At 48.5% G+C, this 25,497-nt stretch overlaps 3 protein-coding genes across 6 annotated transcripts in view; 1 reads left to right on the forward strand and 2 right to left on the reverse strand.

Moving 5' to 3' along the window:
- LOC126573337 (adenylate cyclase type 6) overlaps positions 1 to 2,023 on the reverse strand; it is a 70,491-nt gene extending 68,468 nt beyond the window's left edge. Inside the window, exons 1-2 of one of the 2 annotated variants that reach the window (XM_050233359.1) lie at positions 1,916 to 1,993; positions 476 to 1,166 (exon numbers count right to left, since the gene is read on the reverse strand). The gene's annotated coding sequence lies outside the window, so the exon portion shown is untranslated. Of the gene's footprint in view, positions 1 to 475 lie in introns of both variants that reach the window. The other variant, XM_050233358.1, reaches the window with a different exon arrangement.
- A 1,551-nt stretch (positions 2,024 to 3,574) lies between these two features.
- LOC126581741 (uncharacterized) lies at positions 3,575 to 4,548 on the reverse strand. The gene has a single exon (XM_050245608.1). It carries the CDS (start codon positions 4,423 to 4,425, stop codon positions 3,781 to 3,783), a length of 645 nt encoding a protein of 214 aa, XP_050101565.1. The 5' UTR covers positions 4,426 to 4,548; the 3' UTR covers positions 3,575 to 3,780.
- Positions 4,549 to 5,634: 1,086 nt separating this feature from the next.
- On the forward strand, positions 5,635 to 25,106 carry LOC126570065 (tumor necrosis factor alpha-induced protein 8-like protein). 3 transcript variants are annotated; one of them, XM_050227528.1, is made up of 5 exons: positions 5,635 to 5,758; positions 7,491 to 7,950; positions 21,478 to 21,692; positions 23,464 to 23,618; positions 23,702 to 25,106. In XM_050227528.1, the coding sequence occupies exons 3-5, from the start codon at positions 21,605 to 21,607 to the stop codon at positions 24,113 to 24,115; spliced, it is 657 nt and encodes a 218-aa protein (XP_050083485.1). In that variant the 5' UTR covers positions 5,635 to 5,758; positions 7,491 to 7,950; positions 21,478 to 21,604; the 3' UTR covers positions 24,116 to 25,106. The 3 variants fall into 3 exon arrangements, with proteins under 3 accessions (XP_050083485.1, XP_050083486.1, XP_050083487.1); XM_050227529.1 differs by lacking the exon at positions 5,635 to 5,758 and adding an exon at positions 5,804 to 6,289; XM_050227530.1 differs by lacking the exons at positions 5,635 to 5,758; positions 7,491 to 7,950 and adding an exon at positions 22,834 to 22,986 and having other exon boundaries at positions 21,556 to 21,692.
- Positions 25,107 to 25,497: the final 391 nt, after the last annotated feature.

Genomic DNA, 25,497 nt, shown 5'->3' on the forward strand with positions numbered 1-25,497 from the left:
CAGAATTAAAGGAATGCGCCTCACTAGCGATGCGATTTATGCGTCCTTGTGTCCTCGGTAAAACAGTAGGACAGGAAAGAGACATTATTGGATTCTGTAGCCCCCCCCGGGGGGGACCTGCCTGGACACACACTCCTGCACCAGATGGATTGGTGTTTTCGCTGTGAAAACATTGTGACAACCGACGTCAGCACCAGACAGTCTGTCGACTGGAGCGCCGGAGCGATAGCACACCGGACGAACCGGGTGGGCCGGGTTTTTTACGCTTTGCTTCTGCTACACGAAAACTCCCGAAGAATATTGGAAGAAAATGCCAAGCAAAACCGAACTTCAAGTCTGTAAATGTAATCAAGAACGCCAGGTGTGTGTCATCGGCAACGGAGTCGCGAGACAGTCGCGGATGCTTCTTCCAAACCAAAACCCACAGACGAGACGTGTTGGCACATGAGTGTGAGAGGCATGAAGCAATGCGTACCTGCTGCTGCCAGGAGGATTACCAAGGATCTCGAATCCCTTCTTTCACTTCAAATGAACCGTAACCGCCGAGCAGCTAAGCCGGATAGCGCGTTGAAGTTGCGTCGATTCCTGGTCCAGGGTGTTGGCTGGAGCACCTTGCTTTTCACGGTTCCACGGCTCTTTGGTCGGACTAGTGCCACCTCTAGTCACCGACGATCACCACTAGAGTATCACTGAAGCACAAACTCGCACTCACAGACGCACAAGATTGTGCTGGATTGAATCGAACATTAAAGAGTTAGCACCGGGAAGCCACATCAAAAGTTCAAATGCAGGACACGGACACAAGCACATACACTAGCGCGCTACGAATCCTTTAATAATCATTCTGGTGGAAGATGTTTTCCCGAACAAACACGGCACACCTTGGAACTCGGGGACCTGGGAGGGATTTTGATGAAGGATCGATTTCGGTCCCTAATTTTCAGGAATTTCGGTTCCGTGCTGCGGAACCGCGTTCGTCCTTCCGGGATCACTCCGGGATGGTATTTCCAGGCCAAGTCAAGCTCGCATCTCAAAAGAGGGGCTTGACGGTGTGGGTTTCTGTGTGTTGCTGCTGCTGCTGAGTGCGATCTATTTCCGTATGTCCTCGCAGCACCTGGGCACCTTACGGGCTGGCTACGTCCTGTAACTGTGTCGGAAACTTCCGCCTGTGGGGGGGAGCGCAAGCAAACAAACTTCACCAACTACTTTCCTCCCCTTAGGCCGAATACCAGTTCTTGGTCAAACATTCTTGTCAACCTGGTTTCTCGGGTTTCCCGGGTTTTTGGAGCAAATTCCCGGAATCCAAATGGTCACATCCCGGCACAATGGCAGCAACAGGTTCTATTACTGCCACCTGGATACGCAGCCATTGAGCTTTAACTTCAAATTCACCAGACACGAACGAACTCTGAGCGAACACAACAAAACTCACCGGCACTGGCACTCGGGCACCGTTGGCGTGCCGCGCCAAATTGCGGAACACAACCGCGGACAGAACCGTTTGCCCAGACAATATTTATCTTTCAACAGTAACCGCACCGGACTGCAGTCAGGAGACCGGACCGTCCCGTGCCCGTCGGCCGCAGCATGTTTTCTGGTCAGATTCGGTGGTTATTTTGTTTCTTTTTTTTTACCGCCACATCGGGTTCGCCAGATCCACCACCACCACGACCACCATCGGTGGTCGTCTATTTATTTGCACGCCAAGAATAGCCAGATGAGCTCGCACATCGCTCGCAGCGTCCACTCTGGAACGGACTCTGGTTTGGACACGTGGTTTTTGGGCGCTGGCATTTATTTACACAAAAGCCAGTCGGCGGGTGGCGGAAGGCCGGGACCGGGACCGGGCCTTGTCTTTGCCGCCTGGCACACTGTGTGGCCGTGTGGTCATGGAGCAACACAAATTAACACTAACGGTGAACACTGGTAAGACGGCACGAAAAAACACACGTCCGATCGGTCCGATACCAACGGATTGAATGTGATCCGAACGACCCACTACACTAGACTGGACTGGACTGGACTGGTGGTGTTGCTGTTGCTGGTTGTACGTGGAAGCTGCTTGCTACTGCTATCTCAGTTCAGGGATGCGATACGATAGATGCCGGCCACCAGCAGCCCTCCTATAAGGCCTTGCCCTAGGTTCGTGCGAAAGCTCACCGAAACCGACGAGCGAGAAGGCACCGAGTGCCAAGAATATCATCGAATCACGCCGCAGCAACAGCTTCGTGCCCGTCACGAGAGCTTCACGAGAGCCGTCAATGCCGTGCGTGCGAGAGCTCTAGAACAGAACGCAACGGAGGTGCTGGTCCGTTGTTCCTCCCCGCCGAAAGGTAATTATTAGCTTCGATTGTGAGGCGCCAGCTGTAGGAGAGATTTTTCTCCAGCGCCAAACGTGATCACAATTTGCATAATGGCAGCGGCTGCATGCCAGAATTTGGGTCAATCTGTTAATTAGTCCCCCCGGTTCGAGGGAAGGGGCATTTTGAATTTGAATTTTAAAAATCTTTCAAAGATGTTGCCTCATTGCACTGCGCTGGGCTGGTTGGTCTGGAAGTGTAATCTCTACCTCCCTCTGCTGCGAGACAACCAAACAAATGCTGCGTCGCTTATCGCTTTTGTGGCGCGTCCCAATGGCGACCATGGGTTGCTGCAATCTTTAACGAACGTTTACATGCGTTAGAACAAACAGTGATTCACACGCAGTCCAACCACTCCATCTGGCCATCGTTGTTTACAGTTTCCCAGCCAGCAAGCCAACCAGCCAGCCGGCCGACGTTTATTGTTAGGGCACCCACTGCACGAACTGGAACACGAAAGGGCGGCATCCAGCATCGTTTACCTTTGTGTGTTACCTCGCTTCCAAGATTCGACTCGCCGCCATTCGATCGCACGTGCGCCGCGTGCATGGAGTCGCCCAGAATTGGTGGCCGACCGTTAGCGATGTTACACACTTACCCTGGGGGAACCTGTTGGACATTGGATCGCGGGCGGCAAACACGACCGAAAACATCGCGCGATAAGATGCAACAGCTTCTTTTCTCGGGCGTGGGGCGTGCGCAGATCGCACTCGCACCGTCGACTTCCGCCAACAAGAGGCGTTCGAGTTGAGGGGAAAAAAGTGAAAACGAAGGAAAGCTTTCCGGTTTTTCGAAGGAATTCGGTCACTATCATTTGTAACGAGCTGCACAGTGCATGGCATAACGATGAGTATTCTAATAAGAAATTCATAACGATATGAAAATGGGAAGTTAATGCTTCATTCTAGAACTGCGTTTTAAAAACTCAACACAGTCCAGGTGGCTTGCAGAAGACTTGAAACCCGTTCCTCTCAGCTGGAGTCTCCGTAACGGCCACGCAGCACAGCTGAAACACGGGCATAATTGTTTATCGCTGGTGTGCTAATTGCAGGGACATGCTTCATCAATCCGCAAACCGTACAAGCTATGCAAACAGCCTTGGCTCCGCTTGCGATTGGTTTCGGTTCGCCCCGACTGGTTTCTTCGGAACACCAGAACAATGGCCACCCGTTGCCCTCGTTCGCTCGACCCGTGAGTAATCTCTGAAGCATCAATCAATCGGCCCACAATTACTTTTATTTTTATTCGCAATTTCTAACATTAGATATACAAACGATTATTCGTAGTAGCGGGGATTGTGAGAACTCACACGCATTAAATAATAATAATAATAATAATAATAATAATAATAATAATAATAATAATAATAATAATATTGCAGGACGGGAACTGGGACAACAGGAGTCCAAGGCAGCACCCACTACCTAGTATCATCCTCCTGTAGCATACTGCTGTCGTCGCTATCGGTGGGTTCGGCATCAGCACTGGTTCCCGCTACCAGTCCCTTCTCCTGTATTGCTGCGGCCACGGCCGTATCGAGAATGAAGTTGTCCTGCAGTGTGCGTCCCAGCCCAGCCCAGCTGGGTCCCGGTTGTTCGCCACCAGCAACTTCCGCCAGTGCAGCAACGGTGGCCGTCGTTCCGCTGCTCGTTCCCGCCCGTTGTAGACCCCGTTCGTTGATGGCCATCCGGATGGCCTCATCCTCGAGCACCTCGTCATCGTTCGGTTGTGGTGGCTGTTGCTGCTGCTCGTGCTGCTGTTCCGTTCCTCCGTTCCGGTTATTGCGTTGTTCGTAGAAATTCACGTACTGCTCCAGCACCGTGTTTAGGATGTTATCGCCGACGCACTGGGCGATTTGGCTTTCTTGCCAGCTGCGCAGATCATCCGCGGCCTGCTCACGGCGGTCCAGCTGTTCCAGCGAGCTGGAGGATGCCCCTGCCATCGGTAATCCGACATCCCGTTCCGCGGAGTGCGATTGGGAGCACCCCTGGTACGAGAGCAATCGCGGTCGTTTCAGCATCTCCACACGTTCGGTACTGGCGCTCCCTTCGCCAGCGTCACTCATACTTTCCACACATGCTGGCGAGCTGTAAAAACCAAGGCGAAATGGTAACACGCAATCAGATCCCTCGATTTTCCTGGAATTTAAGAGTAATCCTAAATTAGGATTTTCTAAAATTTGTTTTTGTTTTCTTTCGACTTCGAAAATCAACTTTCACACGTACGTGCCCCGTTGAAAAATCTTGCTAAAAGCTGGTTCCAATTCGATTTCGAATTCCCTTTTTTGAACTCTCGATTTATTCACTCCAAGGATTATTATCCTTATCATTTTAAAGGCTAAAGCCATATTCTTCAAATAATTTTTTAATTGAGAAATATTTGAAAAAGTCTCAAAATTCTCAAAAATCGTCATGTTAAAAATTAAAACTTGCTACTTTTGATTGATATTCTGAGGAATTTATACGATTAAAAATTTTAACAAACCAAAAACATGTCGATAGCAATAACTTTTACTATTTTCTTTACCCCAGCGCAATTTTGGAGCGAAAAAAAAATTAATCCACTGCAGCAGTCAATGATAAATTTGAATTCCACACTGTGAATCACACTGGATGCGATGCGCTGCTCCGATCGTTCTCAAAAATTATAAATTTTCAGATGATACAGCATAAAAGCATAGGCGATTGCGACGATCGCACAACCTATCGCGAGACCAGAATCTTTCATTTCATTCAAATAAATCCTAGTTTAATTTTACCACGAAACACAATCTTAAAATCTTACTTACATGTACTTGTGAACCACAAGTTAAAAATTACATATCCACAAACAAAATACAAGAAATTTAATTTTACGTTCCCATTGTGCCCATTCCGGTCTTCGGATCGTCCGCGCGAGGCAAAAAGAACAAGTACAAATTATTAAAACAACTTGGGTTTTGGAAGGTTTCTTCAGAATTTTGCAGATTTATATTTAAAATCCTTAGGTAGGCTATCATTAATAAATAACTCATCTTTGGTTTTTTGACTCCCTCATCCACAATTATTAATATATTTAAAAAAAACTGAAGCTAAATCTAAAGATAAAGGGAAGATGTTATACAGTTTAAATTATTTTTAGGGCGTTTTATTTGAGCCTGTAATTAAATAAAATAGGCTATAGTCTCAGCCCGGGCTCAAATAAATGCCCTAACATAAAGTATGAAACGGACTGTGCCCGCGAACCGATCGGGCCTCGCTTCCTTCGGGCGTTTCCGGCAAACTCACTTTTCTCTCGGCGGTTGAAGAGTTCGGTCATGTGGGCTCCGCAACGCTCGTTTGAAACCCACTTTTCCGATCCCTTTCCTTAATTCTTCGAAATTCAAAAAGCAAAGATAATCCCTCGATCAGTGTGTGCAGGTGCGTGTGCTCGCTATTCGCTATCTGTTTCCTCTTCTAATCCGTTCTCTAGGAGTGTGTGAATTAAAGAAGTGATTGAAGCAAACCAACCGGTGTTCGCTCGCCACTTTCAAAAGCCCGCGAACCGTGGTCTCGCCCCTTAACGGCTTGCACACGTTTGCTTGTTCGCTAGCGAGCGACCCCTTTCCTTTATGTTCCTGTCCGTCTGCCCGGTGGTGCGTGTAAAGAGTGACGAATAACGAACTTTTCGTGATGACGCGGTTTTAATGTGTGTTTTTCTTCGTGACACGAGTGCACGCGCATCGCAGGGCCAGTAATAAAACAGTGTAGTAGCCCCGCTCGACTGGCGCTCTCTTCGTGTTGGTGGTGGTGGCCTCGTAAAAGAAAAAGGACGTAAAACAAGATTGTGCTCCATATAATGCAACCGGTTGCGCTCCGCTCTTGTCCTGTGGAGCTGCTGCTCCGTGAGAAACGACCGAGATCGGACTGGTGCTCTAAATTTGTACGAGAGAAAGAGAGACCAGGGGGAAGGTACTGGGAGGGAGGGATTTGTTGTCAAGGTTTTCCCTAGGATTCGGTTACTAACACCATCACTCGCTCGGTAGTAAATGGTCTCTGCACACGTGCCGTGCCCTTGGAACGGTATTAAGGACCTCGCGAGCAAAACGCCTGGCTGGGGACAAAAACCGATGTTTTGTGAGGACATTCCAGGGGGCCCATAGTGGTTCCCAGGGTTTCGTTGACATGGTTCCGAGATGATTAGGTTGATTACTTTTAATTGGTCGCATGTTAGCGGAGATATGGCCATACGGGCACACATACAGACCCCCCCCCCCCCTCCCCCGTTGGTGGGTGCGGTTTGTTTTGTATACTCCCCGACCTGGAGATCCAAAACGAGAGCGGACGCGCTCCACACCAAATGTCTCCCGAAATGGCACGTTTTGATGCTGGTGAGCAACGGACAAGTACGTGGTGTGTGGTGCAGATAGCTGCTTGCACCACCGAAGCGCAGTCACGCGATCCACGATGGCCAGCGTTGAGTAATAATTAATTCCAGCTACGGCCAACAGCGAGACCCCACTCTGACTCGTCCGTCTAATATCTGCCTCTCCGACGACCGTAGTTGTCGTCGTCGTTCGCGAGGAGATGAAGCGTGACGCATGGCCAGCGCGACGCTGAGTCGTTCGTTTCACTCGCACGCTTCCCATCGGTTTCAAAGACGCTTTACCACGCGGCTTATGTGCATTGCAGTAGGCTTATGCTCGAGACAGTCCCTCAACCTCCACTCCATCCTACGAGACGCAATCAAAACAATCTTCTGCGTGAACGGACGACGACGACGATGATGGTGGAGTAAATTAAGCGATTGAAGCTGGGAGCTCCCGGACTCCCGACCTGAAGTGGGTTATTTGGCATTTCAGATGGATGGTGGTAATTTTGAAGACATCGAATGCCACCGCGTTTGGAGCGATAAACAAACAAAATGCGCCCAAGCTAACTGCGATGTCGAGTCGCTAAGTCTGTAATGTAGGTCAGGTTAGAGGCTGGAGTTTGTTGGACAACAGAGCAGTAGCAGCGCTGGAATGGGCCTTTCATCATCAGCCATTTCGTGAACTGTCATTTGAGATTCGGGAGCACCTTGGGAGATATTTGGCAAATTGGAGTGATAGAATGGCAGAAGAAGAAGAAGAAGAAGAAGAAGAAGCTATTAACGCATTTCTCTGTCATGCAGCTGACGAACCGTTACAACGAACCGCCCAAGGTCCTTCACCGAGTTCCAGCGCGTACTATCGTAGCTATCTGCAGCCATTCCCGTGGTGTGTAAAGTGAGTGAACTGGCTCTCAGTGTTGGTGAGAAGTCCTTTTTGGAGATTGAACCGCACCTGCCTGTCTGCCTGCCACCGTCTGGCGCCTTTTCCAGCCATCTGTTGCAGCTGAGCCTCGTGTGGTGCGCGCGTGCCTCTCCGTTGTGTGTGTCCGTTTGTGTGGGTGTGTGGAGCGTGTGTAAAAACGGTTGCCGAAGAGGGCTCGTCCTTTTCTGGCAGTAAGGATATCGATTAATCACAACGAACGGAACAGGAGGGACCGGGAGTTTGTGTCAGCTGCGGAGTGTTCGAGGCGAAGGTCGTCGGAACAGAGCTGTGTGAAGTGAGCTCGCACGTAAAGACGACGGCACAACGAGTCCTTTGGTGGTAAGTTTGTAAACATGTTTACTTCATTAAATATTTATCAATCAAGGTTCCGCTCGTGTTAATGATGAAAAAGGGGTTTGAGTTGTTGTAATGTTTAAATATTTAAAACTCTGCGAAGAATTCAAGGTTACTAAACAGACACATGGCAGGGCCTACTCTGTCGTCATTCGTGGCCTACTACTACGATGCTCAAGGCACTGTCGCTTGCTCCTGTCCAGGAGTTGCATCTCGTGCAAGGGTTTCCTGTCTGGAAAGCGTAGAAACCGACCGTTCCAAAAGCGGCAGCTGTTCAATGAACGTGCCTCGGGCGTTTGGAATATTGAGAGAAAGGAAGAGATCCTCCACTCTATTCAACCGACTATGACTTAACGGCACAGCATAGCAGCGGCCTGTTGTCTGCTGTCTGGTGGAGGAAATACCTTCTCGATGAATGCATCCCTCGCCTCAGTAATGCATAACACATGGACCGGTTTGCCGCGGTGTGTACCAGACCGTGGGCATCTATGAAGTAAATTGAATAAACATGAATTGCTGCTCTCGATGCATTTTTAGATGATCTCCTCTCCGAGATGCGATCGTTGTTCTATCAAAACCAATGATTTTGATCAACTCCGTTAACTTGATATCCACTTTGGCTGTGGTGAATCATATCTTGAGTTCACGAAACACAAACGGAAGCCCCTGTGTCGTGATTCTATGGAAAGTGGAATCTAATCGAAGGCAAACACACTTCTTCTCTACGATGTCCACGACGTAACATAGAATCGCAAATTAAAAGCACTTTTTTCAATTCTGTTTACAACCCGTTTGGTCCGCGGAACGTCGACACCCTTCTCGACACGTTATCGGAGAGTTACGATCGAATGCTTATCAGCACACTGTTTGTACTCCTCGCACCACCTAACGCCACCACCATTGGAATGGAGTCAAAAGTCAATCGTTTTGCGACGAGCGTGACGAGTGAATAGTACAGCGAACACCGTATCAAACCTCGCTACCACCCAGGAGGGACGGTATAAGATAAGATTCCTTCGTACCTGGAAGCTCGGCGACAAGTGGCGTTGCGAGAAAAACATTCCAGTGACCTCAAATGTCGACATTGTTTCGCCCAAACGACTAGACCGTTCCTTCGAACGATCCGCTATGGGGATGAATATTTCAACACATCACGAATGATGACGAATTATGCTGGCTATTGAGGTGGTGCTTAATGATGAACCATTAAGGTGTTTATGGAAGCGCTAGACGTTTCTCCCGCTAGATTCCTCCGCTCCATGTGTCACGATGAAAGCCACACGTTCACAGCGAACATTGATTGCCTCGATTATCGGTGATGTGTTCGTCTTATTAAAATCCTTCGCTCGCGTTCGTTAGCTATCTTCGTTCGCCGAGACCGAGACTCAAATGGCACATAAAATGGACCAGAGAGAGAGAGCATTATTAAATGGCAGTGGCAGGAAGCGAAAGGAAGCGAAGTGAACGCACCACACCGGAACTCGGGCCTCGGGCCTCGGAAGGCATAACGGGCAGGGCACGTGAATTTATTTATCACCACTGGCCCGGCAGAGTGTGCACGTTTTGTCGCTTCCTTCCTTGGTGATCCTTCTCGCTGGCTCGCTTGCTTGGGTGCTTGCTTGCGTATCGAGCGCGCATTTTCATTCATTAGAGCCGCTTTACACCGTTCGCACACTGGCAAAAGGGGGCCGTTTGGCCACAGCTGCAACAACCTCATCGTGCGCTGAACCATTTTTATGAGGTCCTTGAGCCCCCTTCATCGATTCGCCTCTTCCACGCTTCCAAACCGGAAACAGAAGAGGGTTTGTCAGACCACGGCAGCAGAAAGACGTGGCCAATACACTCTGTGCATGTTCGGAGACACATGAGAAGGATCGCATAATTGTGCACGAAGCCGTTATAATGGCGTTGACGCAGCGACTCTCGATACATTCGGGCATTCCACGCGGAGACATTGAGCACGTTTCAGGCAAGAGAAGAACGGCGAAGAGGCGTGCGCGAGCGTGCGTGAGAAGAGAAATATTTTATTAGATCCTCAGCATATCGTCCTCGTCCTCAGATCGGGCGACTATAAATGGACCCAAAAGAGCTCGAGCCCCGGGGCCCGAGCGCGGTGGCGTTGTCACATTTGGTGAACTTTTTAAAAATGTATCATGGGACCGTGGGACGCCGGCGGCCTTGCCCGTTGGATGTCCTTTGGCAAAGAAAGATCACCGGGGACACACATATACAGGCGAGCGTGCTGCCCCCTCCGATACGAGTAGAAGTTTGCTGGATGTTTATGTTTCTCGATGAATGTTTAATGGGCGAAGCATTGTAGTAATGCTCGGCTCACGCTGAATACGCACTGGAGGTCAGGAGGTGGTATGATGATGGACGAGATGGGACATGAAAGGCCCCGTGAGAAGCCCTAAGAAAGACCGGTCAATGATGTCGAGTGGGATGTACTCCCTGGGTCCTTTGGTGCAAGAACTTCTGCAAAAAGTTCTGCACAAAACTCTGGCAAACCTGGCCTGGCTAAATTTAGATCTCTTCCGAGTGCAGAGTGTACTGGCCAGCGCTTACGATGCCGGCTTATGAATGAAGTATGTAGTGTCCTCGATCATTTGATACTCGCATCAGTGGCATCAGCATTATCGGCATACCCTGAGAACCACTTCAATTCCACTTCATCTCTTTCTTTTGCATACTCTGCAGCCTCAACTTAGTGTATTGGAATACTCGCCCGAAGAATTTCAATTCCGATCGAACCGACACGCAATGGACGCGTTAAATGACGAATTGCGTGCACGGTGGAAAACGCTCCGATTCGATCAACTATTTTCCATTTCATCCGCGGAACCGCGGAACGTCCGTTGAACTATTTTTCATTAGGAAATGTCGGACCGCAGACCATTCGCTTGTTCGATCGATACCAGCGCGCACCTGGGGTGGGCACAACGAACCGTACGAACGAACTTCTGGCCACGAATCTAAGGTCAGGGTAAACGCCAGGGTAGCAGACGTGAAGGACGCGACTTTTCATCCTCACCGTAAATTCGGATCGCTCCCTGGTGATGAGCTGCTGCCCACCTTTTGCACGACGATGGAACCGACGACGGTTGGTTCGTTGTTGGCAGCGAGTCGCCAAGGTAACGGGCAAACATACAGCCCGCGAAGCCATGCGCAAAGCCTCACCCATCTCGCTGTGCCCACTTTGATTTTTGTACGGCTTTGCTGAGCAACCTACCAACGCTGCTGCTGGTTGTCATTAGTGATGGAAGGCGAAGGCGATGGATGTTTTGGACACATTTTCACCCATCCCCGGTCCGATCCGTTATGCCATCAGTGAGCGAGAACGGTTCTTTTTTATTTATTTATTCTTATTTTTCGTTTCTTTTGCTACAATGATAACGCGGCGGATTCCAGATTCTTTTTTTTTATTGAGCGACAAACATCTATTTTTAGGAAAAACCATTTCCCGTTTCCAATATCGAGCCAAACCGGGGTTTGACATTGATGTTGTGCGTTCCGGTTGATGAACGGAGGAATGAAAACTCATTATCACGTCAATTTCCTGATGAGTAGCTGGGGCTGACGAGTGTCCTGCCATGGTGCTGGATGTTTGTAGCACGTTTGCATTAATAGAATTGAATATTGGACTCGTTAATCACTTTTTTTGGGTCTAAATTCTTATAAAATCAAGTCTAAAAATCATTTTATAAAGTTGTAATAACTCAGCAACAGATTATTTTGTTCCAGAAGCTTATCAACCCATACCACGCACAAGGATCGAAGCATTTTCGATGAAATTATCCATCCATACCACGCTCCACTGCGATGTTACCGAGCTCCTCGACACCGCGATCTCTATCTGTCCTCCAATTTCCATCCATACCGGTTTGGCGTGGATTATGATGAGCTTATGGCTATGAGCTGCTGTCCCGGGGCATCATTAACCAAACGGGTGCTCTTCTGGTTGGCTGGTTTGTTGTCTGTGGTGTAGGTGTGACATCAGATTGGCTAATTTAACGACCCACCGGTACGGGCTCGGCTGTTGTGTACTAGCGACACCGGTTACACCATCAACACTCCATCATCATCATCATAATCATGCTCAGCGGTGTCAACATCACCGAGTAGGTTGTTGATACCTGACCTAATTGGATTGGAACTCAGTGATGGTGGTCTAAATGAATCAAAACATTCCCCCCCGAAATCCCGGAGGACATTTTTATGGATGGTTGGAATGTAATTTTCAAAATTCACATTCCCGTTGCCATGGTTGCTGATTTATGTGCCCATTTCTTCAGGCAGATTCAGGCGGAGGAGACCCAGACCTTCACTCCGTTGCTCCTTGGCCGGAGGTGAATGTGCGACACCATACATCGGTTTGGGGCGAAGGTCGAACGAGGTATTTTCCGTGGGAAATGTGCCTTCCATCGTGCCACCCTCCACCCCTCCGGGGAGCCTTGGCTTGCCGCGATTCATAAGGCTTCGTGTGCGTGCAGATTCGAACCGCGAACCACCACGCGATCCCCAACTCTGGTTCTTTTATGCTAGGCACATTTTCCGTTTTTGTAACATTTCCATTTCCTCCCTCTCCCCGGGTCTGGTCAATGCGCCATTTGGGACGCGAAAAATCGTTCGTTTTTCTACTTTGACGCCCATCGGAGCATCGCGTTGGTATGCGGCACCGAACGCCACGTTGGCCACGGGAAGTGATTAGCTTTTGCGCTTTGCTTTTTGGCTTAAAATTTATTCTCCGGTTCTGTCTCTTTTTTTTCTCTCTCTCTCGGTCAAACACCAACGTGGGACTCTCTAGACACCCATTCCGGCGATCGATAGCTTATGGGACCCAGCGATGGACCACACCGGAAGGGTGCTGAGTTTCGTCTATTTTATCGTCCAACGCGATGGAAATTGGTCGTGTTCCATGAAATGGATGCGTCAATCATGGGAAGCATTAGAGGTTTTTAACGAAACTTTTATCAAAAACTTATCGCTCCATTAAGAGTTGATTAAAAATGGAAGCACAAATGAGGTACACCCTTTTCTCCCTTCCCTTTTAGCACATCATCTAGGTCTTCGTTTCGTTGTCGAACTGCAGCAGTAGCAGCAGCAGTAGTCGAAAGCATGAAAGTCCGATCGCGCGTGACAACCCGTCAGCTGGTATACAGTCTGGTCGAACGTTCGCTCCACTGTACAAGATGTAGTAATAGAAAACGGGCTGTACCGAGATCGAAACCGTCTGCCATCGTCATCTGGCTTCGGTGAAGCGGAAAGAACTGGAAACATTCCACCTCATACGCAGCATTATTGTCTTCCAAGGCGTCCACCGCGATGAACGCGGCTTGGAGGAAGGAAATGAAATGAAATATTTATCCAAAAAAAAGCCAGAAAGAACTTTCCTCGTCAATAATGGATCCGGTGGACTTTTCGCTGTTTTCATAAACAAAAGTTTGAATTTTTTATTACCTAGATGCCTCGGACCCTAGACAAATCGTTCCCCCCCGTCTATCTCTCTCTCTCTCGTTCTCCGAGCCCCTTTGGCCATTTTTGCGGTCTGCTGCACTCTCTGGCGCGCTCTACGCCACCGATGGCGATTGGATTCGGTTTGGTGATGGCCCCCGGAGTGGAGGAGGGGTGTTTTCCTTCATTTTATGCAGCTTTTCCACGCTGGCCGTTTTCCTTTCCATTTTCGTCGTCGTCAACATGCCGGGTGGCGCGTGTGTAACGATAAAACAATCACCGGGGAATCCCCTCCCCAGCGTGGCGTCGACGGCGCCACGACAATGAAGACCACCTCTGCATTCTCCCTCCGACACCCCCCCGGCCGTACCACAGACCTTTAGCCAGAAGAAGTAAACAACTTTTAAGACAACAAGACGCCCGGGCACCCGTTTCTAGCGAGTGGTCTGATTGATTTTTCCCTCGTCGTTCGTCGATTGTTCTGGAACAGAGAACAGATTCAAGTCAATGCTTCTGTTGGTGCTGGGTGCCCAGGTCCGGCACTAGAGCCACCAGTTCCAGTTCATACACCAGAGGAAGGAACGGGGCACTCTGGCACTAATTTATTATTGAACAATCCCGAGAATTCTACTCTGGCGCTTGGCGTGATGGCTTTCCTTGTGGCTTATAGTGGCCCCGGACTGCTACTGATTTCAGCAAGCAAGATCCACCGTGCACTCGTAGCTCGTTCCGTGTGGATCCGGGGATTTCTATTCCGGATTCTCGGTTCTCGTAAGTAAATGTTTATTCCGATTTAACGCCGTACCTCGCGCTGCCCTTTGACACGATTCGGTCTACCAAACGATGGACCAACCAGCACACACAATAGACTTCTCATGTCAGTGTCCGGTTGGCCCAAATCACAACCTCCCCACCCCACCCCTGGTTGGCCCTGACTCATGCATTCTAATGGCTAGAGATTGTTTTCCTACGCTAAAAGCGGAAAATCGTCCAACCAAACCCTTTTCCACGGGCGTCGGTGCTCAGGGGAATCGTGTTTCAAGTCAGAACCACACTCTGGACCATCGGATCCATCCGATGTGTATTGTGTGTAGATTTACGAGTCCAATCTCGGGAGAGAAGCAAGGGGCAAGGCGTTACCGTCTTACGCATTTAGGTGAGTCAGTGAGGTGTTGAAACAAGCTCTTAGAACTCCGGGGCCTCGATTTTCATTTATCCGGTTTCAGATTCCCGCTCTCGTTCATTAGCGGCTTGCAATGGATGTTTTGGAATGCGTTTGGGATTCGTTTTGGACCACGGAACGCTCGGGTCCGACTCCGTCTAAAACACATTTAAATTGAAAACATAACGGCTCCACGGTAGTTGCATGTCGACGGCTCTTAAATCATTCGCTCGGTTCTAGTTCGATATTCGTTCTCCCTTTCTCTCTCACGAACGATCACGGAGGGAGTTGTCTGTGCCATCATTACGCCGTGGGGATGTCAATGAACGAGATCGTGATCTGACTTGGATTAAGCAACACTGAGTTCATTTACGGCTGGTGTTAGATATTCCACCAGAGATAGAATACAGTGTGAGTCATGGATGCGTTACGCATTTGCAGACCGGTTCGTGTATGCAGACGCGTCTGGGACGATCGATCCGATGTTCCGCCGCAGCACATGCACCGAGTGCATAATGAGTGCATTACGGAGCAACCCGGCATTGCCGGTGGTGCAACAGTTGCATCTCAATTTTCAATTGTACTGCAGCATGGCCACTTGAACGACGACCGAAACCATGGAACCATACCGTAACACCTCCGCCACTGGTCTCTCGGAGATGCTCGGGAAATTCAATTTCGCACCTCGAGCGAACTCTCGTGATCGGCGAGATGATTATGTGCATCGCAGCACACTTTGACTGAACATTCACTCAGGTCGCGCACACGTTTCTGGAAGATTCGCAACTCAAATCACCAAGCTCACCTCCAGCAAAAGAAGCGGAGAAGGCCACTGCCGGAGGAGGTTTTCACGCTCCTCCGCCCCGGGGGTGCAAATGCAAATTGCCTTCCTGCTGCTGCAGTAGCAGCAGCCTTTTGTCTTTCGGTTTTGTGGCTTGGTTACCAGATGTGTTTGAATGTTGTCGAAAAAGTGAAACTCCCCGTCGTCGTCGGGCTAGTAGCAGGCGCGCTGTGCTCGAGTGCCCGAGGGCTTTCTCATGCATCAAGGTGTCACAACAATAGACGACGGCAGCAGCAGCAGCAGCAGCAGCAGCGTGCAGGAGTGTGTGAAGGTGCCGATTTCATCGCACCATTTTGGGCGGATTCGCTAATGAAGTTAATAACTGATTTTCGCTCCACTGGCACAATGGTATGGCCGCTGTTTGGTCCCTCATATCTAACAATCGATACAGAAATGGCATTTGTGATGGGTTTCCCCTCTTCCCAATGGTGACTCATGGCGTGCTGCACGCCTGTTGATCTCGATTGTAGCGAAGACTATGCGAGCAATACAGAAGCTGTACATCTGGTGAGGTGACACCTTAATTTACACAACAATTAACTAAATTGTTAACAAAAAACACGTTTCTATAGATTAACGCGCTCCTGATATTTGCTGTAGCACTCTGTGATCTATTGTCTCAACGCATACTACGATCACAACTCCCCAAACGTAACCGTGGCAACGTTCAACAGCATGTCCGCAGGCGTGATATAAATGTCAAAAGCCCCAATTCCGGGCCACCCCATTTTTTGGGACATTAAATTATGTCGAGTAATGCGGCGGTCCCCATTCGATGGTTCCAAAGAAAAATGTTTCGACCATTTGGCGACAATTCCGACGAAACGGACGAATTTTCTTCTAAAAGGTCCGCATGGTCCGCTTCCCATGATCCTCTCTCTCTGTCCCGGATGGTCCCGGGCACCAAAAAGAAAGCGAGAAGCCCCACCAACGCTGGCCAAGACCTGCTCTTTCTCTCTTGTTCAAGACGTCGGTCAGCTGGCAGCAATAAATATGCCAATAACCGTTACTTCTAATTCTTGGCCAAAGGCTTTCTGTCTCTCCTGGTGCTGCTGCTGCTGTGTCACGTCTCGTGGCTTCTAGGTGCGCTGCCGTTGCTCTGGCCACTTTCACAGCAACGCGATGAAGCCCTTCATCAGCTTCATGACGACGCGGCTTGGCGTTGCAGCTGAACAACGCCGTCAAACCGGTCAGATCGGTGGCGCTCGTGTGGAACGCCAAGAATTCCGTTAAGCATTCCTTTAATCGTTTCGTCTCCGGCTCCGTCCGATCGCGACCGTCGCCGACGAGAAACTGGATATATTCGATTCTCGATCCAACGGATCCGATGACGTGGTATCGCCTCTTCTGGCAACACGATTCGCGGACGATACAGTCGGTCGGCAAGTGTTTCATCCGTAGTTTCAGCGCGAGATGAGCCGCACCGGAAACTGAGACCGGGACACATCCGGCTGCGAAGTGATCTAGTAAATACCCGGCATCATTTCCGGAGTTTGCAACCGGTGATGGAATGAGTGGAGGCCAGTGAGCTATCATAAGGCACGATGACGCAGATTACAAACATTATCAGCAGCGCGAACTTGAATCTGTTCTTCAACCAACGCAACAGCAGCCTCGTGCCGCTACTTGAGACGTAATTTAGCCTCACAAAATTGCGTTCTATCCTCCATTCCCTCCGAGGGTTGCTATTAATTTAAACTTTCCTTAGAATCCTGCGAGTGCGCGCGCTCGGGCGTGGTTCGATTATTTAAAATGTTCACCGAAAATTTCACCTCCTTTGCTGACACTGGTATCATCGACTGGGAAGCTCGACAACCCCGTCGTTGCCAGGGTCGACGCCATTAATGAGCTTCTATCCCCAGCCAGGTCCACAAAGGAGAAGCACGTTCACGTCGCTGCTGTTACTTGGATGTTTGTTCGCAAATCAAAAACCGTTCTGGGCGTTCTGTGCTGTTGCGCCAGTAACCATGGCAATGCTGTGCTCGCTCGAACCCTTTTTCCAGCAATAAAATGGCGCCTGACACGTACAGAGCGTTGAGCCTCCGGTAAGCTCAAGTGCTCGCGACCGAGACCGAGTGGCCAAGAAGCTAAAACTGGAAACACTTACATCCCCAACCCTCGCTTTTTTTCTTCGGTCAAAAACAGAATCCTTGCCTTCGCTCCTGTAGCCTCATCAGTCGCAGTCGTAGTAGGCGGCGTGTTTACTAACAACACGGAGGCCACGTTCACAGAACTCACGAGGGTCGTTAGTGGAATGTTGTGTCGACGACGCAAAAGGTCCTGTCAGATACATTCCCTGGCAAGCCGGGCTGGTTTCAGTTCACCAGCCCCAGGGCATGGCGATGTGGAAGAGGACAATTTAACGATGAATGCAAATGATGTGCCCGTTATTGTGTTACAATTGCGTTCGTTCGCTCGTTCGTACCCCGTTCTACGACCGCACCAGCACACACGGGAGTCGTCCTGTCGCGCCAAACCGATATGGTTTCCGTACAGAGCACATATTATGCAAAACCGAGAGCGCGACACACATAAAGTTTAAAGCAAATGCGTGTGTGGCGGAGAAAAAAAAGGATATCCTATTGGTTTTGTTGGGAAAACGATTTCGTTTTCGAATCCATAATGCCACATCCCCTCTCCTCTTCCATCGCTTTTCATCTTGTGTGGAAGACAAAATGCTGGCAAATGGCACTAGTAACCAGCGACTATAAGCCATGCCAGCCAGCCATCGGAATCGAGAAAGTTGGTCGATTTGGTTCACATTCATCATTCACGCCATTTGACTTTCGGCTCGGGTGTATTTGTGGTTTCGGATCCGGATCCCTTTACCAGACAAATCGTCGACATTAACATCGGAAAACATATTACGGTACGGATCTTCTTCGCTTCGATTCATTCGCATGCATGGTTGTGGTTCGTTGACCGGCTGCTTTTCCCTTTGGAATGATCAATTTCGTTCGTTTCCAGATGTCAAGGACGACGGTCTAATCCCGATTCTGGCTTCCGAATGTGTCTCAGTTCCTCCAAATCGAAAACCAAAAGCTCCATCGAACAGAATGTCCTTAACGTTCGCTAGCTTAAAAGGAGAAAGGATAGTAAAAGAGAAGAGAACACTTCCTGGTGTACTATAATATATCAAGGCCATTGCTTACCCCATGGCAGGTCAAATCATGTCACTTCGGAGGGATTCCGGACGCTCCCAGAGCGTGCCCAGAGCACCCGGACCTACCACTACTCGCGCATCCACTTTTAGAACAATCGATAATTGGCTTCCGGCAACGGCAGAAAGGGGGGGGGGGGGTACTGTACATCAACATCAAAGTAGAAGCGCACCCACTGGACCGTGGACGCTGGCGGCAAACGCAAACAGGGAAATGACACCGAACATGCGCCACCAGCGGAAAGGAAAAGGGAAAAACCCTTCCCCGGTCACTCGTCGGTCGGTTTCGTGTTCAAGTGCTCGAGCGGCGTCCAACCGGTCCGTGGGGAAATTGAAAATTGAATCATTTATGGGCCACGGACATGGACTCCACTGTTCGCCGGAACAGTGGCAGCGTTACAGGAAGAAGAAGCTTTTGAAGAGATCACTTAACCCGGTATATATTAACGATTATTGCATCTGTCGGTGAGTGCTATCCGGTGAAGAACTCCATCGAGAGGTGCTTCAAAATGGCCAATCAAACAGGCCCCGGTTAGAGATTTCATCGGGCGGATTCGTTTCATCTGTTGTTCCGTGCAAGGTAATGAATCGATCCGATCATCGTCACGAGCAGCAGCAGCATGAGGTCTTGACCGCGAGGTCAGGTCAAACCAGATTGAAGAATCTATTTTCGACCAATGGTGGTTGTGGTTTGGTGTTGGGTCAGCCAAAGCTTCACCCCGATGAGCAACAGCACAAAAAGCAATTTGTTGTGGAGCTCCATACCGAAAAGATACCCGGTAGAGCATATTTGTCCCCATACACCACAAAATCCATTAGTTTGATCAAGGGAAATTGCTCATCGGACAGGCAGGACACCTAGGTGGGCTCTCCTTTGGAGCAGCAATCCCGCTGGTATCCCGCTGGTTTAGTGGACATTTCGGTTATCTACCCTCGAGAAAACGTTGACGCTTACGGCTTGGGGACCACCATCCACCGAGCGCTTTGGTCTTAGCAAATGAAATCCGGTGTGACAAGAGGCAGGGACATCCCTGAATTGATTTCCATTTCTTATGAGCTCACGTCGGTGGCAAAGCATTGAACTGTGAGGCGTTGGCGAAGCATGAGGCTTCTCGGAGTGTTATTGAATCAATTCTTCTTGGGGCCACCTTTTTTTTTGGGTATTCTGGTTATCTTGGCTTGGTCGCCTGTTTGCCGACACGCAAACAGGGTTCCGAAGATGGCAATTCGTTTTTGTTGTTCCTGGTACAAGAATATAATTTGTCACACCATGACGTGGAAAAGACTTCTTTTGAGCTGTTTCGATGCAAGATAAAGCCATTTTCTTGAACCTTATCGAGTGTGATAGGACCTTTAAAGAAATATGCTCCTGTTGAAGGTTTCCGCTTCACTAAACGTACCACACCGAACGCCATATTCTATAAAACGATGATCAATCAATCACTTAGCGCTTGAATTCTTGAAGCAATCTCTCTCTCTCTCGTGCTGCCAGATATTCGCACGTTTACGTCATCACTTATCAAAAGCAAGGCCCTGGGACCCTGGGAGAGATGATTGGATCGAATTTCCTCGCGCCCCAAAAACGGGGATCCATCATTCAATCAAAAGGCGCTTCGCTTTATGGGCGGAGAAGGTGGAGCGGCGCAAGCAAACCCATGATTGGCGTTTCATAAAAAATGATAAAATGTAAATAAACACAGATGCATATCCCGTGCGCCTTCTGCGCCTCATCTGTTTCGACGAGACAGCTTCCGTTCGGATTCCATCAGTGTGGTACACCCTACAACACCGTACCCTGTTCCGTTGATAGCTTCCTTTCAGTTTACAACAATCTTCATAATGTGATGGCCATACCATGCCAGCTGATCGTAGCATAATCGTTTACTCCCGGAACACGCTGTAACTGCTGCCGGGCTAGGCCTGTAAACATCGTGGTGGCGAGAATGGTGAGAAATATGCTAAACCATCATCATCATCATGCAGCGGCCTACTCATCATCACGAACAAACAAAGGCTTGTCAACACTGGCATCGTAGCCACCGCACGGCATCTGGTGGTTGTATGGAGTGTTCTGCAAAAAAAAAACGGCGGTTGAATCACTTTCCTCTTTCGCAACAGAGAGCGAGTAGAGTGCAAACCGTTTTGGAATTTGGAAGCGACCGTTTGTGATTAGCAATCATAACCGCAGATAGGAATGATTTCATCAATTCAAATTCATCAAATGATCAGCTTCTTTCACTTTTCTGCCTTCTCTCGGTCTCTCTCTCTCTCCCTTTCCGAGGGTCTGTTAGGAAAATTAGGAAAAAACCATAAAAAAGGCGGCATAAAAATGTGTAATCTCTATCTGTGGAGTTGTTAAACTCCGCGCCCATTTTGACGAGCATTACTCCAATTTACTTTACGATCGCCGAAGGTCTTTCTTTCGTGCTCCTTCTCTCCCTTTTCGGTGGTTTGCGCGGTTGTGGTGATGATGTTCGTAAATATAATTGATTCAATTTTCACTTCACTTTCACCACTACCTCCACCACACCCTCCTGGCACCTTTCTTCTATGTTTCTATCTTATCAAACGGTAAGGTGCCCGGTGCGTGGCTTATTTATATCTATGTTTTGTTTTCCCCCCTTTTCGCTTATCCGATTGCCTTCGAGAAGACAGATTGTATTTCACGTATGGTTTAGGAAACATTTATGACACTCCGTCGCTCGGAAGCATGCTTTCGTAAAAAGATGGATTAGCTTTCTACTCGTTAGCTGCTGGTACCACGATGTGAGGTGTTGTCGAAAGATGTCGTTGTGGTTGAAGATAAGGGCAGCAAACAATGAGACATTAGTCATAAGTGCAAGGGAAAGCCACCTCACAAGGAACTAAAACTTGTTTTTGCTTTCATTTCTCTTTCAGACATGCATCCATCCAAATTTATTTAAAAAATCTTAAACGAAAACCAACAACGAGTACGCGAGTACGGAAAAGGAGCACGCCCAAGCAATAGAATCACCCTTTAAGCGATCGATCGAAACCGAAAACGATGTACAACATGAACGCGGCCAACATTCTCGAGCTGCAAACGTGGATCGTCTACCAGCGGGTCGCCGTCGAATGTGCAAACTGCTTGTGTAAGTAACCCATTTACACCCACGGCCATCTACCTGCAACCTGGCTATCGGCATCAAGCGGGACAAATTGTCCTGCGCATCCGGCGGCAAAATATGAATGAGATGGATTAGAGTGCCAAAAGGAGATATATCCGGATTCGCCCCGTAGATAGCGATGGTCCATTAACAACGTACACGTCGCTTCACGAGATGGGATTAAGGGCAAAGGACCGCCCGTTCGGTATCCGCCTATGGAGGATCTTGCCGCAGCAGTTTATGTTGCGTGCCGTGCCGTGCCGTACCGTGCCAGTAAAGAAGCTTATCTCCAGGGACAGGTATCGGTTTGGAAATGGTCACCCGAAAAAAAAAGCTATTGACCAAAGACGCGTGCCTTGACCACACCCGCACACACACGCGGGATTGAGGTTATTTTTGGTTGATCCTTCGTATGCATTTCGGTGGAGGAAACGAAACAGGGCTGGCTTAACCCCGGCAACCCGGCACACTTCTGTTTGTAATGGAATGAAAATATATCTTCGGATTATTCAATCCCGCAACGTGCTGAAGCCTAACTGAGTTATGGACCTTTCTTACAGCCCACGCCCTGTCTACACTGTTGTATTTAAATGAAACCGAACAGCTACTTGTTAGTTGAGGTGAAGCTCGAACGTTTCCAAGAATGTACAAATGAAAACGCCATCGAAGGATCTCACAATCCACCTACAGGGTGATGTCGCCCAGTTAGCAATTAGTAGGAAGAGTCTTTGCACGACAAGACTCATTAATTCATTCACCTAATGGTTAGCAAAAGCTAGAACTGCCAGTGTCCAGGGCACACCTTCAGTCTATTGGTGTTGCGTGCGGAGTGGCTATTGCAATGTGAAAGAAGAATAAAGTAGTACATTTGCCCTTAAAGGCAGAGTTAGCAGGGGGCTGCTCGCGGTCCAGAAGCTATATTTAATAACCCATTTGATTTAGATGATGATAAAGGAACTGGCAGGACTGGTGGGTAATTTATTCTAATCCCATTCCGGCGTCTAGACACACGACAGCCACCTTCATCATCATTTTGTTTCTTTTAATCATTGTTTAGCTATTAGTTTTATGAATTTTGTTGCTCATTTTTATTTGTTTTTTTTTTAATTATTTTTCTTTGTTGCAGAAACCTTTGTTTTGTCATTTGATTTTGTTTCAACAACAAACACAGCACAAAATAATTGCCAAATCACAAGGAGCATAACTTGTTAAGAGTAGCATCTGTTCGCTGTTGCGTTACATATTATCCACACAGTACGCGTCATAATGATTGATGCAGGTATGTAGACACATTCATTCATTTTTCATATGTTTTAATTAGTTTTTAATTTATTTATTACATTTATGCACCGCCAAAAAAGAGAATGTATCAGCATCTATGATATGATGCTAATGGTTGCTCTCAAGTCGAAGTAGCTATCAAAATCAATTTAACAAAGCAACCACTGCCGTCATTGCAGCAGGCTACGCTGAAGTTACTAGAATTTTCACTTTGCGCTGACGATAACAAGAAAGAGATAGGGCGGGATCGTAAAGAGTAACCAAACGCAGAACGGAAATGTCTCAGTTTGTCATAAGAAAGCAGATTGAGCTGTAACAAGGGGTCGCTCGGTGACAATCATACAGCAAGCACACGATCTGTGCACTTAATGATAAGAGAGTGCATTCTACCTTGCCCTGCTATCGTGGACGTGTTGAGCTCCTACCGCTCGTCAGTGTCACTGTAGATCTCATCCAGTTCTGTTCTCTTCCCCAGTTATGACCGATAATGCCTTCAAAGCGAAGGACATTGGCCTACGGGCGCAGAAGAAAATCCTCTCGCGGATGGCCACGAAAAACGTGGCGAAAGTGTTCATCGATGGTACGACCGCCTCACTGCTGGACAACGTCTACCGATTGGTAAAAGTGCATGTAAGTGTTGATCATGTTGGTGCCCTCGCCTTTGTTCCTCTCGCTAATCCAGGACTTTGGTCTTTCTTCCATAACCCCAACAGACTGGCAGCAAAAAGGATGCCGAGCGGCTGGTGAAGAACATTATCAAAATCGTCATCAAAATCGCAGTCCTGCACCGCAACGGACAGCTGAATGCGGACGAGCTGAAGCAAGCGGAACGGTTTCGCAGCAAGTTCCAAACCCTCCAGATGGCCATCCTGTCGTTCTACGAAGTAGACTATAGTTTCGATCTGGGCTACCTACAGAAGTCCCTGGCCGATTGCCGCGGTATGCTGCGGGCCGTAGTGGTGCGCCATTTAACCGACAAATCGCTCGGCCGGATCGACGAAGTGTTCGAGACGTTCAGTGACTCCTCCCTGCTCGAAACGGCCTTCCGGCAAGATTCACCCTACCGGGAGATCATGGACAAGATCGTGCTCGATCTGAACAAAGCGATGGAAAACGGGGACATTTAATAACGAGGAACCGTCCACTATCGCTTCCGGGTTGGAAGAGCATTAGATGTTACATGTGTGTTGTGTGTGTCTGTGGGTGTGAGTGCGTGTGCAGCATTGTCTTTCAACAATTCGCGTTACTCTAGTAGTCATTGGTAGCAGCACGCAGCAGCAGCAGCAGCACAGATGCACGCACGTACCGCTCAGAGTCACAGAGGAGGTTTTTCTCTGCTTACTAGATTTCCTCACACAAAGCATTATACCCATTGTTCAGCAAACCGATGGCTGTAGCTGTGCTACAGTGTTGGTGTGCTGTGGATCGAGAACTAGAATCACACTAGCTTAAGAAGACGCCGAATCCGCTCTCATCCAAATCGAAACTCGAGTCATAGAGAGGATCAGTGGGAGTGTGTGTGGGTGTAAGTGTGAAGATGCCTCAACGTTTAAATTATAACCAGATCGTGGATAAGCTAAGTTAATTAGAGCGTACGAAAGAGAATAGCGATCCGTCACAAGGAAGACGGCAGCACAAACAAAGTGGATAGTTACTTCCGTTACTATCTGTCCATATCATCAGGTGAAGGTGATTTTTCGAAGATATTCTGCTAGCCTAATGTCGAACAAGATGCTCACGAACGCAAACGATGGCACCACCAAATAGAGGGTAGATCAATAGCAGCAGCAGCTCACAAAGAAATGTCCCTCCCTGTCCATCTCCTTATCCATATCCGAATATTTTTCCTCGACAACCGACCAAACCGATTGAAAGGCAACCAATATAAGAGATCAATAGAAACTACCAACTGTAGCAACAAAAGGCACAAGGAACCAGCAAGTGGACCACTTTTGAAAACTTTAAGCCACAACAGTTTGCACAGTTGCGATAACACCTAGTCTTTCAGTTTCCCGAACTGGTCACAGAGCGTCACAGCAAGTAGTCTTTTGAAAACACATCGAAAAAGCATCAGGCAGCGGAAGATTGATTTGGTTCTTGGCGACAGTTAGAAGAAAATGGTTGCTTGAATGAAATTGATAGTTTATCGAGGGTGGGGAACGATTGTATGATTGGGGTTTATCAGAGCCATGCGTTTCTTATGTGTAAGCGAGGGGAGACGAGTCAGGCGTGAAAGTGGGATGATATTGAACAAAATAAAGAAACAACCGATGATATTTTGAATGGGCACCTAGAAACATGTTGCGTTGTCTACCTTATTCTCTATCACCTTTCCATGGTCTACTTCTCGTCGCCGTAGTACATTTCGAGGCGTCTCCATCTCATCGATCTAGGCCGGCGGTGAAATATTTCAAACATGTAGTCGACATAAGCCATAGTCGACATAAGGTGTGGTCGACCAAACACGCCGCGAACGCAAACAACTTGGTAAAGTAATTTTATCAAAGAA

The sequence above is a fragment of the Anopheles aquasalis genome, chromosome 2 (assembly GCF_943734665.1).
Source record: "Anopheles aquasalis chromosome 2, idAnoAquaMG_Q_19, whole genome shotgun sequence".
Lineage (NCBI taxonomy): Eukaryota > Metazoa > Arthropoda > Insecta > Diptera > Culicidae > Anopheles > Anopheles aquasalis.

Bases quoted from the DNA above. Each gene is read 5' to 3' on its own strand.
- LOC126581741 (XM_050245608.1), bottom strand. From the start codon at position 4,425: ATGAGTGACGCTGGCGAAGGGAGCGCCAGTACCGAACGTGTGGAGATG.
- LOC126570065 (XM_050227528.1), top strand. From the start codon at position 21,605: ATGTACAACATGAACGCGGCCAACATTCTCGAGCTGCAAACGTGGATC. The intron at 21,693-23,463 runs GTAAGTAACCCA...TCTCTTCCCCAG, and splicing joins CGAATGTGCAAACTGCTTGT to TTATGACCGATAATGCCTTC. The intron at 23,619-23,701 runs GTAAGTGTTGAT...TAACCCCAACAG, and splicing joins ACCGATTGGTAAAAGTGCAT to ACTGGCAGCAAAAAGGATGC.